This window comes from Mastigoproctus giganteus, chromosome 13, assembly GCF_048544385.1.
Source record: "Mastigoproctus giganteus isolate SK-2022 chromosome 13, ASM4854438v1, whole genome shotgun sequence".
Taxonomy (NCBI): domain Eukaryota; kingdom Metazoa; phylum Arthropoda; class Arachnida; order Uropygi; family Thelyphonidae; genus Mastigoproctus; species Mastigoproctus giganteus.
Window position 1 is genome coordinate 166904031 of NC_143587.1, and position 20050 is coordinate 166924080.

A 20050-nucleotide genomic window follows, 5' to 3' on the forward strand; every position below is an offset into this window, starting at 1 on the left:
TTTTATTGAAGTTTTGCGGGCTCCACGGTTTCCTCTATCCAACAGCAAGGAGTTTTTGAAACAATGATTTTGGGGCTCCCCTCTGATCAGGGCCATAGGTCGATGTCTTTTTTGCCTATAGGATAACACGCCACTGCTTCAAAGGATGTCACGGACAGAGGAACACGAGCAAATTATATTTCTTGTACACTGTCTTATAAACTACTTATGGCCATCTTGTAACATAAACAAAAAAAATCATTTAAAAACACAGCAACGTAGAATCAAATTTTAATCAATATATATACAGGTTTCTTTCATTATGATTTTCTGTCATCTTCATGAAAAGGCCTGAGGCAGCCCAGCCGAAGCAAAAGGGTCTTACAAGGATGAAGACCTGCCGTATGGGGAGGGATAGGGGAGGTAAGATGTGATCAACACCGTTGTGTGGCTAATTAGAGTTGCAATCGCAGTAATGGATTATATCCATGTCCTATAATCTTGTAATAAAGATTATTGTAAACACTTTCACATGGTATCGAAAAATTTTCAGAAGAAATGTCCACAATAAAGCTAGGCAGAAACACTGCCAGAAAAAAAAAAAGGGCTACAGCAACTCCCTTAATAAAAAATATGTATTTGTTTCTTTCCTACCGGATTTTTGGCGAAATAGAATCATCTGGGGGCGGGCTAAAACAACTCTCCCAAATATTATATTTTATAATATAATATTAAAATATTATATTATATTATACACGCATCACGTAAATAACTGAATTAATTAATTGTTTAATTGTTATTTTATTATATGGTTCCAGTGTAGAGTAAAAATAACATTTTCAGTTATGTTAAATGTTTATTAAAATACGAATAAATTTTTTGTTATATGTGTATACTTGATTTCAGTTATAAAATTTACACTGGCCAAAAAAAAAAAAAAAAAATTAATACCTCCGGAACAAAAGTACTGATTATAAAGAAAATTGATTTTTAAAAATCCAATTAAAAACTGATATTGACATTGAAAATTTCAATTACAATTTGCCTAATTTAAATTTAATTTAAATTACACGTATCTCTATGCTAAAAATAACAAAATTATTCGTCTTATTTTTGCATTGAAAGTTACACTGAAATTGTAACTGAATGACCAATTTCAATATCATACAATGCTAACTTTAGAATAGTTTTATTCATTTTAAAATACTTTAATCAAACGTATGTACTACATTTTGTTTCCTTAGAAATGTTTGCCGCTCAAACAGTTTTTCTGTTTTGCATTCCCTCTTAATTAAGTACTGATATGCGTAATCGAATGATCAATAATCGATTATTTTAATAATCGAAATAAAAATAAGCGATACTAATTTCGCTTATTTTTAAAATTACAAAAAATACACGCACTCTTCCCACCATCCAATCAAATGCATCCTGGAATTCGCTTATTCTGGTCAGATATTCTCACGTTCGACCTTGCAGCTTTAGCAAATTTCGAAAAGTGCCGATAACAACAGTCGTCACTGCAACGACAGATAAACCCACTATAAAATGAATTATCCCACGATCCCACTCATATTGGTTGTCATTGGAATGCATATATTAGTTTTCAACGTTTTTCAGCTGTATGAACCTGTGTAAAAACACGCAGAAAACATCAGAAACCTTTGCTGACGATGGTCGCCCCATACAAATGGTTGAAAGGGCGCTAATGATATAAATTATTCGAAGAATTATTTGATGTAAATTATTAAATATTTGTTAGCATAATAAAATGAACATAATGAAATTGTACGTCAACTGAACCTAATGCTTAACTGAATGCTAAAAAATGATAGATAGTAATAAAATGGAGTCTGTTTCAGTTCTATATCGCTTATTTGATAAAACATATTATTTATTATTATTTTTTTAATATACAAGTTAGACATAAATGGATTTGGTGCGCATGCTAAAAAGAAAAAAAAAAAAAAAAAACAGGAAGCCTGTTTGAGTATGTTGTGGGGGGGGGGGAGGAAAATTTGCAGTTTCACTGCTCTTTTTTTTTTCACTACTTCTCGATTACACGCGTTGTACGCAACATTTCATATTTATTCAAGGAAAGTTCAGATTGCTAGCAATAGATGGCGTCGGTAACTAAGGCATTGTTTCTGGAATCAGAGTGAGAAAGTCGATTGTGTAATTATTTCCCAACCTTTTTCGGATGCCGACCATTTTTATATTTGAGATAGAGGTCAAAGACCGAAAAGTATTAAACCATACGTGCAGATATATTATTAGTTTTTCTTTTTTTCTATTAAATGTGGCGATATGTATAGGCGCGAGGATGCATAACTATACGCACTTTGAGTGACCTTCGTTCAAGAAAGAATCATTGCTAAATACGGTGCTGTTTCTTGTATTCTCTCTTGTGAACTCCTCTGAGCATAAGAGTGACGGCGAAGTATGGCCGTCACTCAGTATAAGATCTCCGTAGCCGAGTGGTATAAAGTGCATACGCTTTGAATGACCTTTCGAGTAGTCTTTCGAGCTCGCGTGACTACTAAACATGGTATAAAATGTACTTGTATTTCTGTCTTCCTGGCTTGGTTATCGCAGAGTATAAACAGGAAATATACTTATTTGTTTTTTTAGATTTTGTACTTAACACGTGTATTATAAATCCAGTTGTGATAGGAATATCTGTATTTCCATGTTAATAGGATCGTTGCCTAATTAAAAAAAAAAAAAAAAACTATTTTATTAAGTCAGGTGGACCACGAGTCAAGAAACACCGATGACCAGTGCTTCTCAAACGATCTGTGAAGGACGAGTTTCTTTTATTTACAATCCGTCGCGGACCAATACTTTTGTAAAATCCCCGCGGACCGGTAACGGATGAATCGCCGCAGACCATTCGCATAATCGATTATTTCGATTCTGATTACTCGTAAATCATTCGATTATGCGAATAGCATTCGAATGTTTCATTTGATTATACAATCAAATCAAATAATGGAACGAAATAATTCGATTCTATCATTCGAATGATGTGTCCATAATCGAAAGAATCATTGGAATGTATGCCCATCACTAATTCGTGCACTTTAATGAGAGAGAGATGCGGGGAAATTCTCATTAATTTGCTACACATAATTTAGAAAGATCACTTTATTGAATGAACTTATCAATAAACATCTTCTGCTGATCAGCATTCATTACTTTTATTAATTTATTTATTTTTAAACATGTTTTTCAATCTGATGTGACCGAAGCACAGTTTGAACGCTGTCCACGGGATGTTTACAAATAGAAGGCGATGAAATCGTGAATTAATACCTCGATATACATATATATATTTTTTTTATGGTCACGCGTTTCCAGCTAATAGCTTCCGGTTTTTTTTTTTTTTAGCGTCCATTTTAATTACACGCTTAAATAGATGAAACATAAAGGCGAAATTTTCAGGGACAATCGTTCCTTACAAATTGCAATCTGTTTCGGAAAAGTGCCTCCCTAGATTTCAGTGTATTATTTCAGAGAGAGAGAGAGAGACACAATGAGAACAAACGCATTACTGCGAATTTTTAAAAATCATAAACCTGAATATTTTAAATTAATACATTAGAATTCAGCCAAAGGAACGCACGAAGATCGTATTGCGATAAAAGTTTAGTGTAAGTTAGGCCTAACCATCTTGGTGAAACTAAATTACAAGAGAAATTTTTTTCAAAATCAGTTTTTAAACAAACAGTTGTTGCTACTTGCTTAAATCTTGTAAACAAATAAATCAATAAATATGTTCTGTTTATACTCCTATATTTATTTATTTATATACACGTTTCTCACACACAGGGCACACAAACCCTAAATAAAGGTGAGAACGCTAGGAGTTACAGAAAATACAAAACAGTAATAATCAATACAGAACTAGAATTAAAATATATACAAAATTTACATTAAGAAAACAGAGTAAGGAGTAAATTCTTATAGATAGATGGATTAAGAGTAAAATCAATAATTTATTACCTGAAGGAAACGGAACAGAGGACTTTTTTTACGAGGAACAGGCAGTGAGAAATTAATTTTATAACGAGAATTCAGACGGGGTATAGTGAAAGGTATTAAATTTGAATCCCAATGAATGGATTTCCATAAAATTTTACATTTTGTTCTTTTATAAAGACTTCTGGAACTTTCTAATTACATTAAAATTAGACCAATAGAAATCCGGCAAATATATCTTTATTTTTCATACATCACATATAGGTTATCCATATATTGTAGCTGAAGCGCTGTATATTTCTTGCTGTGCACTGATTGGGAGAATGAATAAGCAATATAAGTGGGTGCACAGAAATGGAAAAAAAATAAAACAACTCGGTTTGCTCACAAAATTCGTTGTTTTTGCTCGTTTTTGTTATCAGTTTACTAAATCATGAATTATTGATCAATAAATAAATATTCATTTATTGCAAATACAGCAAGCCAATTTATGGCTAGTGGCAGATAATAATATATGGCTAGTGGCAGATAATAATACAAAGGAAATAACATAAAATAATCGAATACATAGCAGATTTCATATAAACATTAAAAATTACTCGGAATTATACTTATGTATAATTCCGAGCCAAATGTCCTGTTCTGAAAAAAAGAATTTTCAGAACAGGACATTTAGCTTTCAGTTCCAGTTACTGGGTTGGAGGCAGGGTGCTGTTTTTATTTCTCTTCATTTTATCGGAGATCTGACTCCTGTAGGCTTCGGAGTTGATTAACCTGTTGCAATCAATGTTGGGATGATTTATGAGGTGAAGGGATGCATTGGGGAACATTCTGTCCATTTGTTTGAGCCTCTAGAGGTTGGATTAAGTTTCTGGTTTCTTGAATTTTTCCTGTTGAGGAAAAATTCAAGAAATTTAAGTTTGGTGAATAGCATGCAGAAGTGATTAACTTTGCAAGAAGCATGACTCCAGACTCGTTGATCACCTATTGCAGAGGCTTTGTTTTTAAGTTTTCATAAAACTGTTGCCTTGATAATGTATGAGGAAAACGAAGCTTACTATTCAGCCATCTAAGAACCCAATATGCTAGGGCAAGAATTTTCTTGACGGTTACTTGAGGAGAACCAGACCAGATTTCGGAAGCATAGGACAAAATGGGAAAGATGCATCTTTGAACATGCTTAATGACTGTTTTTCTGTCTTGAATCGCTGCTGTTTCTTGTTTGATTAACCATTTTGCTTTTTGATTTTTTTGAGCAACATATAAATAGCGGGCATTAAAGGAGAGATTTTTATCAAAAACAACTCCAATATCTTTGTGAGATCTTGGAGTTGTTTTTGATAAAAACAACTTTGGGATTGGGACATCTGCAATTTTTATTTCTATGTGGTTGGGTTGTTTCTGAAGGGAATAAGTAATTTGAGCAGATTTGCTTGCATTTATAGATTGAGATCTTTCAGATACTTGATGATTTCACAAACCTGTGAATTCGCATCATTGATAACTTCGCGAATATCATCACTGGCTTTGGAGATTATAAATAACTTTAAATCATCGGCATATGCAAGTAGATTTTTATTTTCTTGTAGAAGTGGTTGAAGAAATGCTGAAAATATAGTACTGGAGAGAACGGCTCCTTGAGGAATGCCTGTTGAGGTTGGGACGAGAATATTGTCAGTACTAGTGGGGAAGAGGAGAAGTCTGCGATTTATTCTGTATTGAAAAGAGGAAATAATCACTGTGTCAACGAGAAAATGAGTTTTTTAGTATTTCAAAAGCTTTTTTGGGATCTATGTTGTCGAAAGCACCTTTGATGTCAAAGTAAAACACATTGCATTGTGCCTTCTCTTGGAACGCAGTTTGGATGCGCACAATGGTGCCAGCTAGGCTTGTTGTTGTGGAGCGCCCTCTAGGACCAAAATGCATGTTGACAAGTGCATTAGCGAAGATTGCATGTTGAAGATATGGAAGCATGATTTTTTCAATAATTTTAGTAATTATTGACGAAACAGCAATTGGTCGATGGCTGGGATGGTTATTACTGCAAGATTTTTTAGGAATCAGCGTAATCCCGAAAGTTTTCCATTGTCTTGGAAGGAATGGCTTGGAAATGCATCTGGAAATGATATGCACTAACGAATCAATGATGTATACGCTGGACAATCTAATAATGAAACCAGGGATGCGGTCAGGACCTTCACTACTATCAGGGCCTAATTGGTTAACTGCACGCTGAACTGTATTCTTGTTCACAAGTTGGTTAATTAGCAGGGCTTGAACCGGAGACACATCATGTTGCACGTTGTCTGCTTGATGACTAATGTACTATCACAAAAAAGCGACCCCAATTACAACCTGTAGCATAACTCTTCATGTGACAAGTGGCTGGAAGAGGGAACAAAAAAGGATAGATGAATTCCTAACAGAAACCTGGCAAGGAAGATGGAATGAAACCACCAAAGGAGCAATAACCCATAAATTTCTTCCACCTGTGACAAAAATGTACCCGAAAGCCCCACCGTGGTACTTCTCGGGCCTTAACACTACATATCTACTAACGGGCCATGGCCCGTTTAAGGAAAAACTAAACATGCTAGGCATAACAGAAGATAGAAATTGTACTTGCGGAAAACCCGAATCATGGACTCATGTCATGCATGAATGTCAAAATTATGACGACATAAGAGCGAGCCTCATTACAAACATCCAGTACAATCCAATTAGCCAAGAATCCCGACTCCTGAATACACAAGAAGAGTTTGTAGCGTTCACCAGCTTTGCAATTCAACTATTTACAAGAAGGAAAACAATTATCGCACTACAACCTATCCAGCAGGAAGACAACAACACTCAATAAAAAAGTCTAAACTTAGAAGGAATGGATGAACCAGAACAAGGGAGAAACTGAAACAAACCAGAATCAAAGAAGAGAATTCAACAGTACAGAAAAATGCACCATTAGTGCCTAAAAGACTAATCAAAGTTGCTCACAGGAAAAGGAGAAAACAACTTTCTTGAAAAAAAACTACGCCAGACAAGACAAATTCTCATGACACTGACGAATTTCTTGAAAGAGACCAACACTGAAGCGTCCCAGAACTAGAGTAGAGCGCCATCTGGCTCTCAGATCCTGCACCTGCAGGATCCTCTTTAAACCCTATTTCCTCGCAAGGGGGGAGAACCCTCTTCCCCCCTTGCCACCCTCCTTTCCCTCTGGTGGGGCATGGGCATTCTCCTCTGAAAAACGGGGGTCGTCTTCTCTATCGACCCCTTTGCTTCCTATTTTCCCCCAGTCTTCTGCCTCCCCACCCAAAACTGTCATCTTACATAGCGATCAGCACAACATCAAAATTTAAGACACACCAAAATTTATGCCCCACCTTTTTACAGACTTTCAGTGTAAACCCCAAACGATGTTTAAAAGAACCTTAACTAACTAAACTACGCTCGCGATTTCTCCAATTTATTTTATTTTTTATATATAAATATATATATATTATTATTTTTTTTTTTTTTTTTTTTTTTAGGTCCTAGCCACTGAAATCTCAGGTAAGTAAGTGGCAGGACCTGCCAGAGTAAAATAGCCTCACTGGGTACACCCAGCCAGCCGCCACGTGACAGGGTGTGGAAACGTCAGGTCCGTCTAGGGGCCTGGCGGCTAATAGGCCGGATGAACAAAGGGCACAACACACCACATAGCACATGAACTATACATTTTTTTAAAAAAATTTCAAGCTTGCCGGAAACATAGAAAATACGCGGAGATTGGGGAAATCCCAGGAGCCGTTAGACCCTCAACACACCTTACATCAGGTATTAGGAAGTCTGCTCTCATTAGAATAATCCCTAAATCATACAGGCCTATCGCTTTATTATCCCACTTAGGCAAGTTACTAGAAAAGCTCATGGCATACAGATGTAATCTACTTCTTTTGGAAAGTAATCTATCTTCCTCTCTTCAGTATGGATTTAAGCCTGGTTATAGTTGTGAAGATGCGCTTTTTGAATTGAAAAAGTTAACTGATAGCGCTACTTACAAATATGCACTTTCAGTTTTTATTGATTTTGAAGGCGCCTTCGACAATGTTTGGTGGGAGAGTGTCTTTCGGCGCCTTAGAATCGCTCGGTGTTTTAGACATCTCTTCCTTTTGTTCAAAAGTTACTTTGCTGAACGTACCGTCTACATCCAAACCAAACATCAGTCGGTATCCAAAGCTGTTTCTCGAGGGTGTCCCCAGGGTTACATTCTTGGCCCTCTTTGTGTGGAACCTCGTCCTTGATGATTGGCTGTCTTCTCCCTACAACACGGCCGATGTGCAAATGATTGCCTTTGCCGATCTCTCCATCTTAGTACATGGAAACTCCAGGTCCCAATTGGAACAACAGGCTAACTCTGTACTCGATAACTTGCTGGATTGGATTCTGAAAAATAAATTAAGAGTGTTACCATCTAAAACCAAGATGATGATATTTCACGGAAAACTAGACCATAATAGACCTCCGGTTGTCAAATTTAATGGAGTATCTCTGCCACTTGTTGCCGCTCATAAGCATCTTGGTATTATTTTTGATGAAAAATTGTTATTCTTACCACACATTCAGAAACTTTCCAAAAAAGTGAAAACTTTTACGGCCATATTATTCAAAATCTCTCAGCAGGACTGGGGTTTAAAAAAGGGAACCCTCGGAATTCTATACTACACAGTGTTTATTCCAATCGTTATATATGCAGCCAGCATATATATGGTTTCACAGAACCAAACTTATTACAGTTCAAACCAAACTAGAGTGTCCAACGGACCTTTTTGCTAGCTCTCCTGATAACATTTAGAACAGTTTCAACTGCATCTTTGCAAGGCATTTTAGGCTTGTTACCTCTGTATCTGTATCTTACGTACATAGGCTTTGTTTACTATATTCGTAAAAGACATCCTCTAACCTTTTCCGATTTGACCTATGATTCCACTGCCGAACCAAAGAATGAAAAAGCGAAATGTTGAACTGAGCTTCATAAAAGATGGCAAGTGAGATGGAATTTCTCGACCAAAGGAGCAGTGACCAGAGGTTTTATACCCGATGTTAAATTCACTATCTCAAAAAGTGATCAGTTTTGGTTCTATCCAAGCCTTGTTACATTATACATTCTAACTGGTCACGGTTCTTTGAACGCTCGTCTTCTTCAATTCCATCTATCCACGACAGATACCTGTTTCTGCGGAGCCTCTGAAGACTGGAGTCATGTCTTATTCTTCTGCCCAGTTTACCAAGATTTAAGACAAACATTATCTAGTACGGTGCATAATTTCTCTCCTAGAAATGAAAGATATCTTATTGAAAATCAAAATGCCTTATCAGTTCTACAGGAATTTGCCACACATGTTTTCAACAGACGACGTGGATTGCTGAGCTGACTTCTATACTCAACAAAGCTACATATTTTCTTTTTTTTTTAATAATAATTATTATTTGAACATTTTATCTAATTAATTTATTTTTTTCTTTATTTATTTTATTTTATTTATATATTTTTATTTTTTGAAACGTAATAATATTTTGTCCAATTTTTATTTATTTTTTGCTAGCCCCTTAGGGGCAGGATTCGTTGGTCTCCAGTTTATTAGAGACGGGATTTTAAACTGCTTGTACCCAGGGCGCCTCCGTAGCCAGGTGGGCAGGAGCAGCAGTGGTAGCACACGCTTCTTGATTAGATCGAGGTTCGAGCCTGTGACCACCAAATACGGAGGATGCGGAAAGGTTAGGGAATTACCACCGCATATTCCCGGAGCAATATGGCCTAAGTTGCTAATGCTCCTAAAAACCAAATAACAACAACTGTACCCAGATTTGGGCTTCCTGGGTACGGGAACTGCTGGTATCCACTGCTATTACACTTTCTGGATTCTTTGTGGTATTCACCACCGTACGTGATTATAGGAGATTGCTGCACCTATAAGACTTGCGCTTATTCCTATGGGTGCTTGAAATATCACATTTAGTTTAGTATGTGTATAATTGGGCCCGCCTCCTCGTGGCTTGGACGGGTACTGGGAAGCAGCCTTTCCGGTGATCGCTGCTTCCTGGTAGCAAAGCGGCCAAAAACAGCTAAACAACACACATATACACACACACACTACGCAAACATTTCTGGCCATTGTATAGAGTCTTGTATATCATCACAGAGAACCATGGCGGAGATAAACTAACGTTTAGGGGCCCCCTTGCGTAAGACACAACACATATCCACATTAGGTTGAGTGGGGTATACCACTTTTCAATCTTCCTTATGGCCTGCAGGAGTGCTGCTGTGTTTCTGGAAGTAATCCTTAAGGTTAACTATTTCTGTCTTCTGTTGCTCAATCAGGTCTATCAGGCCGCCTTCCTCTTATAATAATAATAATAATAATAATAATTATTATTATTATTATTCACTTTTTTGCTTCTATTAATCACAGGAAGAGAAAATAAAATTCAATTACTTTAAGAAATAAAAAAAATCTAACGCGGCTGATATTTAATTGCAAAAAAAGTATGCGCCCATAAATAAACGTTATATTTTATTTACTCATTCAATTTTCCATATACAAATCATAAAATGAATTTATATATAAGTTACTTATTGTATTTGATTTTATGTTTCATACGATCAAAAATTTAAATTCATCCCGAATATTTCACCAGAAGACGTCCACCACAAGTTGGGAAATGCTACTTTGGGGCGTCAACACTTCATACATTAAGAGCACAAGTTTATAAATACATTTTACTTTTAATTTCGAAACATGGACGTAGTGAATCGTTTATTATGGAATGCAGCAAAACATGTTTTTCTATTTTTTTTTAATTTGGATTTTTGCTAGGTAGGTTTCAAGGACACTTTCGGCTACTTTAATTACTCTTAAGCATCAAGTTTTCCTTCTTCTTTTTTTAAAAACTCTTTATATTTATTATTATATTTGTTTAAAATCGATAAATTGTCCGCTATTACTGTGGTATATATACAAACCGGGATAAAATTAGTAAAGATAATTGACTAGAAATATTATTTAAACTTTTCCTAATAAATAATTTGACCTGTATTGTAGTGAACTGTTCGCCTCCGCATTTTCTCTGTACCGTACATTTATACACACAGTACTTAAGTAAGAATATTTATGTCTCATTTATGTTGTACATTCAGTGACCAAAAAATTAGAAACCTTTATTCAATGTCTAGTAGAGGCACCCTTTGTCCAAATTACAGCAGTGGCATGGATTCTCTGAGGTAGTCTACTTCGGATTTGACTACTCTTTCATCAGGATATTTGTCATCTGTAATCAGCATCAAAACGGATTTCCTAATTAATCGAAGCTCGTAAATGAACGGAAAATTCTTTGACTATTCTTCGACATATTCCAATTGCCTCTATTTTTCAAACTTTGTAAAAATTACTGAGCAAACAGGAGACTCCGTTACTATCTTTTAACCGAAGAAGGGGGATTGTCTCTTTAATGGCAGTTTCCTAGAAGAACTCAGTTGCGTTCTTCGAGGAAACCGTCAGGTTGATCGCTGCCCCTCCCTTCGATCAATAATAGTGACAAAATATCCCACATGTTATTTTGAATATGTGAACTACAGAGTGATGAAAGATTGGTAAAAAAAAATATTGCAAAATAAAGGATGAATATAAGAGCGGGATTTGCGAAGTTCATGGCCCGACTATGAAAGGGTAGTGGTACAGTGTTGAAAATTTCTGTACTTTAATGTATAATACTTCAAATAGTAACCCTTTTCATCAGTTTCAAGATTTTTTTTTTTTATTACAGGTCCTGAAAGTCAACAGAGTTATATGAATGAGGGGGGAAAGATTGACAAAATCAATTACCGTGCAGTCGACCAATCAATATTTGGGGGGGGGGGACTAAAGCTAAAGACGATTCATGAAGATATGGTTATAACACTGGGGGAGGATCTCTCTTTTTATTCCTCGAAGGTTCTGGACCATGGACGAGTTTTATCGCTGGATGAAAAACATCCAAGAAAAAAATGAATTGATGGACGCGATAAAGTAACGCGTTGGGTTTTCTTGGCTCGTTACTTACTCTAAATGTTGCAATCCAACTGGGTAGCCCCGACATTTTATTCCACCTTACTCCTGAGTTCAACTAAAGTTTCCTTATTGTTTAAAATGAAATTTTATGCGCTCAAAACTGAATCGCGTGGACCACTCTCAACTACATCTCACTAAATTCAAAATTGTAGAACGATGCAATTTTAATTTTGAGATAATTAGCATTTATGAATAATATTTTTATATTAAAAAGAAAAATTTCGGTTTACTTTTTAAGGTGGCATTAATTTACGACGTTTATTCGATGCTAACAGAAGTCTGATTGGCGGGTGTGAACTAAATGCAAAAAGTTTGATAATGCAACTATCTTTCACTCCGGTGAAATTTCGAAGTACTCTCTACTTTTGCAAGTTCTACATTATACTGTGAAGAGGATTTTTATGTTCTGTTGTCGATTTCTTTAGAGATTTTTCTGCTTTATGAGGTGTTTTCCAGCTATTCCGGCGTACATTTTATTTGCTTTATGGTTTTATTTCTAGTGTATAAGAGTGCTTTTGAAAAGACTACACATAATTGAACAAGAGTAATCCTCGGAATTTTTTGATGAATTGTGAAGGTGTCTGTTTAGACTTACCTTGGATGACTTCCAGCTACTTGCTGTATGAACTTATTTCGTAGATATTTTGGATAATCTGAATACAGTAGTGAAACAGAATGCTGTGGAATGAAGGTATGAGTATTAGACTAATCTTTATAGCAGCGTTTTCAAGCATTGTACCTTGTATTATTTCAATTAGGCTAATATTTTAGTGTTTTGAAGATAATATGCCTCGCGCACCATCGGTGTAATTAATTGTGGGATACCAGGAAACAGACGAGTTTTATTTTATATGCTTAATGGTTGGGGATATGGAATTTTTACTCTTAAAATTATAGAGTAGGGGCATTCTAGTGACTAGTGCTTCATAAGGGAAGTTGCGTACTCTTCTTATACCAGAAAAATTTGCTGCAATTCCCACCTTAATATTATAAATAGAATATCTTAGTAAGCGTTCTTGTGCAAAGAATAATAAATGATTTCAGGCTTTCCGTGGGTGCACACAAAGTAAATCAAATTCCACCGTTTGTGTATCACCTAAATTAAATCGATGATAATATGGGAAGCAGTCATAAGACTACTTCCCAACCTTCGGGTAATTTTTTGAATGCAATTTAACTGTCTGCTGAAGGCAAGCTGTATGACTTTGGGTCACAGGTACTCAACGCTTCTAAAGACAGAATCTTTTCCACAGTTCCTTGATCTTGAGGAATAGACCGTAATCGAAGGACCTGCATCAAATCTAATGCGTTTTTTAAATTCTATTTTTATTTAAATAACTTTAAATTTAAATTAAGCTTTCATTTAATGGTATTATTACTTGTATAATTATTAACTAATATTTAAATAGACCTTACTGCTCATTTTCAGGCAAAACAGTTTATTCTGAACGGATTATCGGTTACTTGCATAATGAGCCACAACCGGTAGAAACCTTTAACTTTAATGGCCGTCATGGGAATTGCGCACGTCTACAACATTAAAGAATCTTTATGTATATTATAAATATATAATTAATCATTGATTGTTATTACTGATAAAAATTGTTTCCATTTAAAAAAATGTTCTCAAAAAGCTTAAAATACACATTAAAACGTGTATTTTAAGCTTTTCCCTAGTCAGAAGATTTGATTTTTTAAAAGAATATGAGATGAATGATATGAAATGCCGATATTCTCAATATGAAGGTTTATTGTCACAATTATTGCACCTTTACATAAACCACTGCAAGCTCAAAAGTTTCGGACTCTAGTGTATAAGAGTATAAAATATTTACAAGAACGTGGCTGAAAACTTACACATCACGAAGAAAGGAAATTCGCTCCCTTTACATCTCACTGATAAGCCGAAGAGCATACGGTTCTTTTTGTCGAGGAGTTACTTGGCACCAGTGGTGCATCAAAATATCATGGACGGAGTTACATTTTCCCAAAAATGAAAAATGCATCTCTTAAAATAGTTACTGCAAGTTTTAATCATACATTTCTGTGGATGATTAAACCAACGTATAAGGTATATCAAAAGTCCTGTTACCCCATGATTACCTTTATTTTACATTCCCATCATAAGTAGAGACCAGTAATATACATCTAATCGATTATTTAATTACAAAATAGCTTAGTCTTCCCACTTCATGGTCTGTGCCAATGCTGGCATGTTAATTTTCATGATGCAGAGTAATGGGTATAAATGCTGTGAGATGTTCGGCGTAATATTACGTGCTATTTTCCTTCCCATCGTAATTTCGGGTGTGAGGGTGAGTAGATAAGTCGTTTCAATTTTTTGTCTTACTGCTAACTTCTGTTTTGCTTACCAGTGTTTTCCCTTTTATGAACCCACGTGCTCTTTACATAATAAAATCGGACATAACGCAAACTAAACAGGGTGAGCTTCATTTGGTAACTGGACTTTTGATGTACCTTACAAAGTTTCTTTAAATTAACAATGGCTAATTTGAAGGTATTCTTTCACGGAAAAGCGTGGAATATAAATTATTTTAATCAATTTAATTTTAATTTGTTTTTAATCATTAAGAAATTCAGCGGCTACTTTGCATGGGCTACTCCTCATATAAATTACGAATTGCTGACGAAGAGTTCCGTGACTTCGTAGGACACACAAAATTGGATATTAATTCTTTTCCATTCGTTACATGAAATTTCTTGTCTTCCGTGTTCTCGTGCAGGGAAAAAACAAAACTTTACTGTATCACAAACATCAGTTATACACCACACACAAGTGATATTCCACGAACTTTTTTAAAGAAAGTACTGATCACAGTACAGCATACCCAAGACGGCTCTGTCAGCATGCCATGGACGAAGTCTAGTTGTTCCTTAGCACTTTAAGGGGAGTCGTTGAAAGCTGATGCTAAGACGTTCACAACAGTGATCAGGAAGATCCCAATGACTGTTAAGTTATTCATCACCTCTGCCCTGTACTGCTGGTGGGTCTTATTGATGTTGTAGCGAACGTTGATGATAAGAAGAATGCCAATCACGATCTGAAAAGAAAAGAGAGATATTTATTCACTAAATACACGCTTTAACGTGAATTGCAGCGCACCTTCATTTCAAAATCAATTTCAAAGACGCTTCCAAGAAGTTCTAATAAAACGTAATTGTCGATTCCTAATCAATACACGCCTAAAATATTAGCAGTAGCAGTTATGGACACAGTATAGTAAACTTTTATTGGCATGTGTAACATATTGACTCAAAAGTTTTCACTTCTTGGAACAGCGTGTTGCCGACTTCAATCGAAATTACTCTATTACAGGATGGCTGCTTCGACAAGCGAACTCGGTGACACACGTTTCTCATTGGTTGCTCCTAATCCGAACTCGTAGCTATCGTCAGTCGAACTGCACAGCATATAGACTTTAAAACTAAACATATTTAATCTGATGACATTGCTTAGTTTTAAAAAGCCAGCACTGTTTTAGGTAACCTAATAATTTTTTTTAAATATTAAGTACTGCGAAGTACCTATTTCTAAATAAAAGAAGGTTACTTGCCTAAAATTTAAGAGTTTTGGATTTTAAAACGTGGAATCACCGCTAATACGGAAGTGCCAAAAAAAAAGTTAGGATACGTTTCTGTAATACTGCCTTTGTTATTGATTATAAATAGTAGGTCATTAGTAGTTAACATTACTGATTACATAACTTATTTCCATTGAATGACATGCGACACTTATTACAGCCGACCGGGCTAGCCGGGTGGGTAAAGTGCCTGCCTAGCAACCCAAAGGTCGCGGGTTCGATTCCCGCCTCGGGCTTGGATCAAAGTACACTGCAAAAACCTTGGGAGGTGCATTATGGCCACAGAAGCCTATGCGCCAACAACTACCAAAAAAAAAAAAAAAAAAAAAAAACCACTTATTACGTTACGGAAATTTATTGAAGCGTGTAATATGACTTGGTTGCATTAGGTTGCCAATCATGATCAGCAACAACGAATAAGAAACATGCATGACTGAGTTTGATTATCAACGAACTGTCCAATCACAGAGATTTGATATCACCAAACATGCGCCTTCGGAATGGGAAAAGTTACGGTCGCTAAGTTACATATTCCGCCCTTTTACCTGATTTATTTATTTAACGAAGATTGCATTCCAATTAACATCGTGTAGTTCTTTCGGCGGCCATACTCCAATATACGGTGCCCCCTTTTAATTGGCTGTCAGAACGGGGGAAAGCAGTGATTGACAGGTTTTGATCCCGCCTACTGACTGCGTCCCCTCTTCGTTTCACGTGGATGTCACGTGACACGACGTCACTGGAGCGCTAAATGCGAAATTCGTTGCGTATTCTTTCTTTTGAATGTTGGTTTTTAGTGAGTACGGTACTGAGCTGTTACTTCTTGCTTTTCTGGTTATTGCCTCGTGGTTTTCAGTTTGTCGTTATCCCGTTCCATCCTGCTGGTAAACTGTTTCTTTGTTTTTTGCTGCTGTGAGGTGAGTTTAGTTTGTCTTGTATTTCTGTGTTATTTTCACGTATTATTAACGTAGTATTGTGTCCGTTGCGTTTTTTTTTTAAAAAGAAAAAATTCTACGTTGCCGTTTTGTGCTTATGCAAAGAACAATTTTATTGTTCGTTGCACGTATTAATTGACTTTCGTTTCTGTTTAGCCAGAAAAGGTTAGGTTTTCATGCGACTTCGGGAAGGATTCAAGCAAAAACCAGTCGTTGGACGAAAAAAAAAAAAAAATGTATATTGGGAATTACGTTTTTAATTGTCTTTCGTTTGTGTTTAATTAAAAATGGTAGGTTACCTTTTTGTGGGACTTCGCCAGTTATTTGTCAAAAATTGGTCGTTTGCTGAGTCTCATTATTTTTTTTTTCGTTTTGAACAACGAAATTAGTGTGTTTAATTTACAATCATTTTGGCTGCTGCTCCGAAAAAATTACTGTTGCCGATAATTTCGTTATTTTTCGGTTCCGCCATACTGTTATGTCGCGTGACATTCGCCACGTGCAGTTGTCGAGAATAAGAGGGGGAACGCAGTGAGTGGGCGGAGTTACGAACCGTACGTCACTGCTTTCCCCCTCTTCTTCTCGACGTAATTGTCAAAGGGGCACCGTGTTCTGGAGTATTACCCTTTCGGCATTTATTCAAACATAAAGCAGTTTATTCAAGTCCAAACTGAGTATAATAAATTTGTAAATATTCCTACTACAATAAATACATGATTAAAATAAGTCTTAAATAAAACCTTTAAAACTAAGGTAATGAGGTGTCAGTATTATAATGAAAACTAAATTAGAAGTTTATGAAAGAGCGCATTTAAATTGACGACAAATAATCGTTTTAAAAGGGGACCCAAATTACATGAAAACTGATGGATGGTACAATTAAATGAAGTTCGACTCGTGCGTATCTGAAAAGAAGTATTCAGTAGAGAAAGCTGTAGTCTTTGATAGGGTTGTCATTAACCGAGATAGCCAGGCAACTTTCACGAAAGAATTTTGTACTGTTAATGAGATTGGTCAGGCAGACTGGTCGAGTTGAGCTGATCAACAGAGCAATTAATAACTCATGTAAGGTTGTGAGAGGTGGGTCACTCTAAATTTGTCTCCCGAGAACATCACATCCCACATATGCGCAACTGGAAACATCGGTGGCTGCGCCATTCTTGAAATATCTTCATTCTGAGGAAAAGGTCTCTCCATCCCCTCTGTAGGGGAATATCAACTTCCATTAGTACGAACTGCATATCTACTACACTCCAGAAAGTCTGAAAGAAGAGTGATTTCATCCCCATGCCTCATAGTAGTCATGGTTCCTCTCTAGTAGATATGGAGTTCAGTACGTTTGTATTGAGCCTCTGTTAAACAGCCATATGATGTGGATGCCGCCGTAGAGACGCGAGGGTACAGAAGTACACGCGTTTAAGTTGACAGCAGTTCAACACTGATTGCTAAATATTCTCTCTGCCTTGAACTCCTCTGACCCTATGAGTAGAGTATAAACAGAAAATGTATTTGTTAAGAATAATGTGTTTAGGAGATTTATCCTGGAAGCCACTAACACATTCATCCATTCTAGAGTAGAAGTACCGCGAAATAAAGACCAAAATGAATCATAAGAGTTCTGAAAGGAAAAGCAGAACTCACAGGGCAAACTATCCCAAGACATCCATTCACATGACATTCTCCTCCAACATATGTTAAGACAGTCCCGAAAAGAAGAATGATGTGATTAGCAAAATTTTAATATAGTGTATGACCCCCCCCCCATGAGCTTTAATGACTACCCTCTGGGGGTTACGTTCTACAAACCTGTATGACTTACAGTACAGCAAGGTTCAAGTCTCTTGAATGAATCGTGCTCCACTTCTCCCGTGAATATTTAATAAATTAGATAGGAGAAATCACTGATAAAGAGAACAAGGAACAGGATAAGTTCTAGTAGAATGTGAATACAAGAAAAATGAAGAGGGTAAATCAGATAGGGCCTCCGCTTACAACACGGGAATAACGGATTCACAGACAACCAAACGAAGTGGATGATGAATTGAATAGGTACTTTGTGACGATCTTTACAACTGATTGTTTGAGTGAAGAGAGTGAACTACTATAAATCAAGGAATATAACGGTCTCTGAGAAGCCTCTATCAGGACTGTATATAGCAGTACTGTACCTTCTCTCTGAAGCACTTCCAGACTTCAGTAAGGTGTTCCAAATGGAGTCTCACCTTATACACAAGAAGAAAGACATCCTTCTACCTGGTTGCAAAGTTTGCATAAATCGTAGATAGAATACCATGTGCGTTGCTTGCTGCATGTTTATGCGGCCTGGTAAATTTCGTATCCCTATCGTCTTGTTTTGTCCGGAACCACTTATTTTTATTATTTTTTTTAATTTCTTCTTTAGCCTACAAGTTACTTCCCGATTTCTTTCAGTTAAAAAGTTTAATTGGAAGCTTTAAACTTTAGTTGCTATTTTTCAGACGATAAATGCAACGATCAAAGTTATTTTGAATTAACATAGCCTAGTGCTAGCCATCCACCCTACTTCCAAATCACCAGCAAAGTTTGGTGGCTTCCCTTGTATTCCCACCTCGGTGTCATCGAGGAAGATTAGAGACAAGAGAGAGGCACCTCCCAGAAGTGTTCCCCGAGGGATTCTGCTTGTTACTTTGGTTCACTCTGAAGAATGAGTACCCTTTCTCTCCTCTCAACCAGTCCCTGATCTAACGAAGGAACCTGTCAGTAATCCTTGATCCAGCCTGCCACAAGAGATTGAAGAATTTTGTTAATGGCTTCTTAAGTCGCGGCTCTCAATAGAAGATTTTAGGCAGAGCGAGTAGGATTTCTTGTGAATTGTTTAACCTGCATGGAAAGGAAATTTTTCACTTTTAGATTAATAGTTGTACAGATGCATCAAAATTGAGTTAACCGAGTACTAGGACTTGAGTAGCCAATAAGCCAGAAATCCCAAGGAAAAGAAACACATCTAGCCACGCAGTAAACTTATTGGGGGGGGGGGGGGGATCAGAATGAAATTCCTCGGTTGGGATAAAGTGTCTGCTTATCCTTAGAGGCAATGCATTTCAATAATTAGATTCAATTCGCCATCGATTTATTCCATTTTTACTGAATCCAGCACATACATCTCCAAATGTATTGTCTTTGATGCTTTTGGCGCGTAAACTTGTTTCGCTCGCGACCCCCTGTATTAAATATAAAATTAACGCGACCCCTCAATGTAAACCCCGAGGTAGGATGACCAGATTTTTAGAGGAGAAAAATGGCATTTTATAAATTATGCAGCAGAAAATTTTATTCGACTTCAGAGAAAGGGATAAAAAAATTGTTTCCTTTTCAATTTACACATTAAAATAATTGTTTAATATTTTAATTTAATATAGCAAAAACAACAAATCAAATTCTTATTCTTCAATCAAACTAAGATTACAAAACAATTAATGAGAAGGAC

General features: G+C 36.3%; 1 protein-coding gene across 1 annotated transcript in view; it reads right to left on the minus strand.

Annotated features, from left to right (window-relative positions):
- Positions 1-13818: 13818 nt before the first annotated feature.
- LOC150076580 (ninjurin-2-like) overlaps positions 13819-20050 on the minus strand; it is a 62782-nt gene continuing 56550 nt past the window's right edge. Inside the window, exon 3 of the mRNA XM_090387137.1 lies at positions 13819-15109. Coding sequence (XP_090243263.1) covers positions 14951-15109 — 159 coding nt within the window. The 3' untranslated portion in view covers positions 13819-14950. The remainder of the gene's footprint in view (positions 15110-20050) is intronic.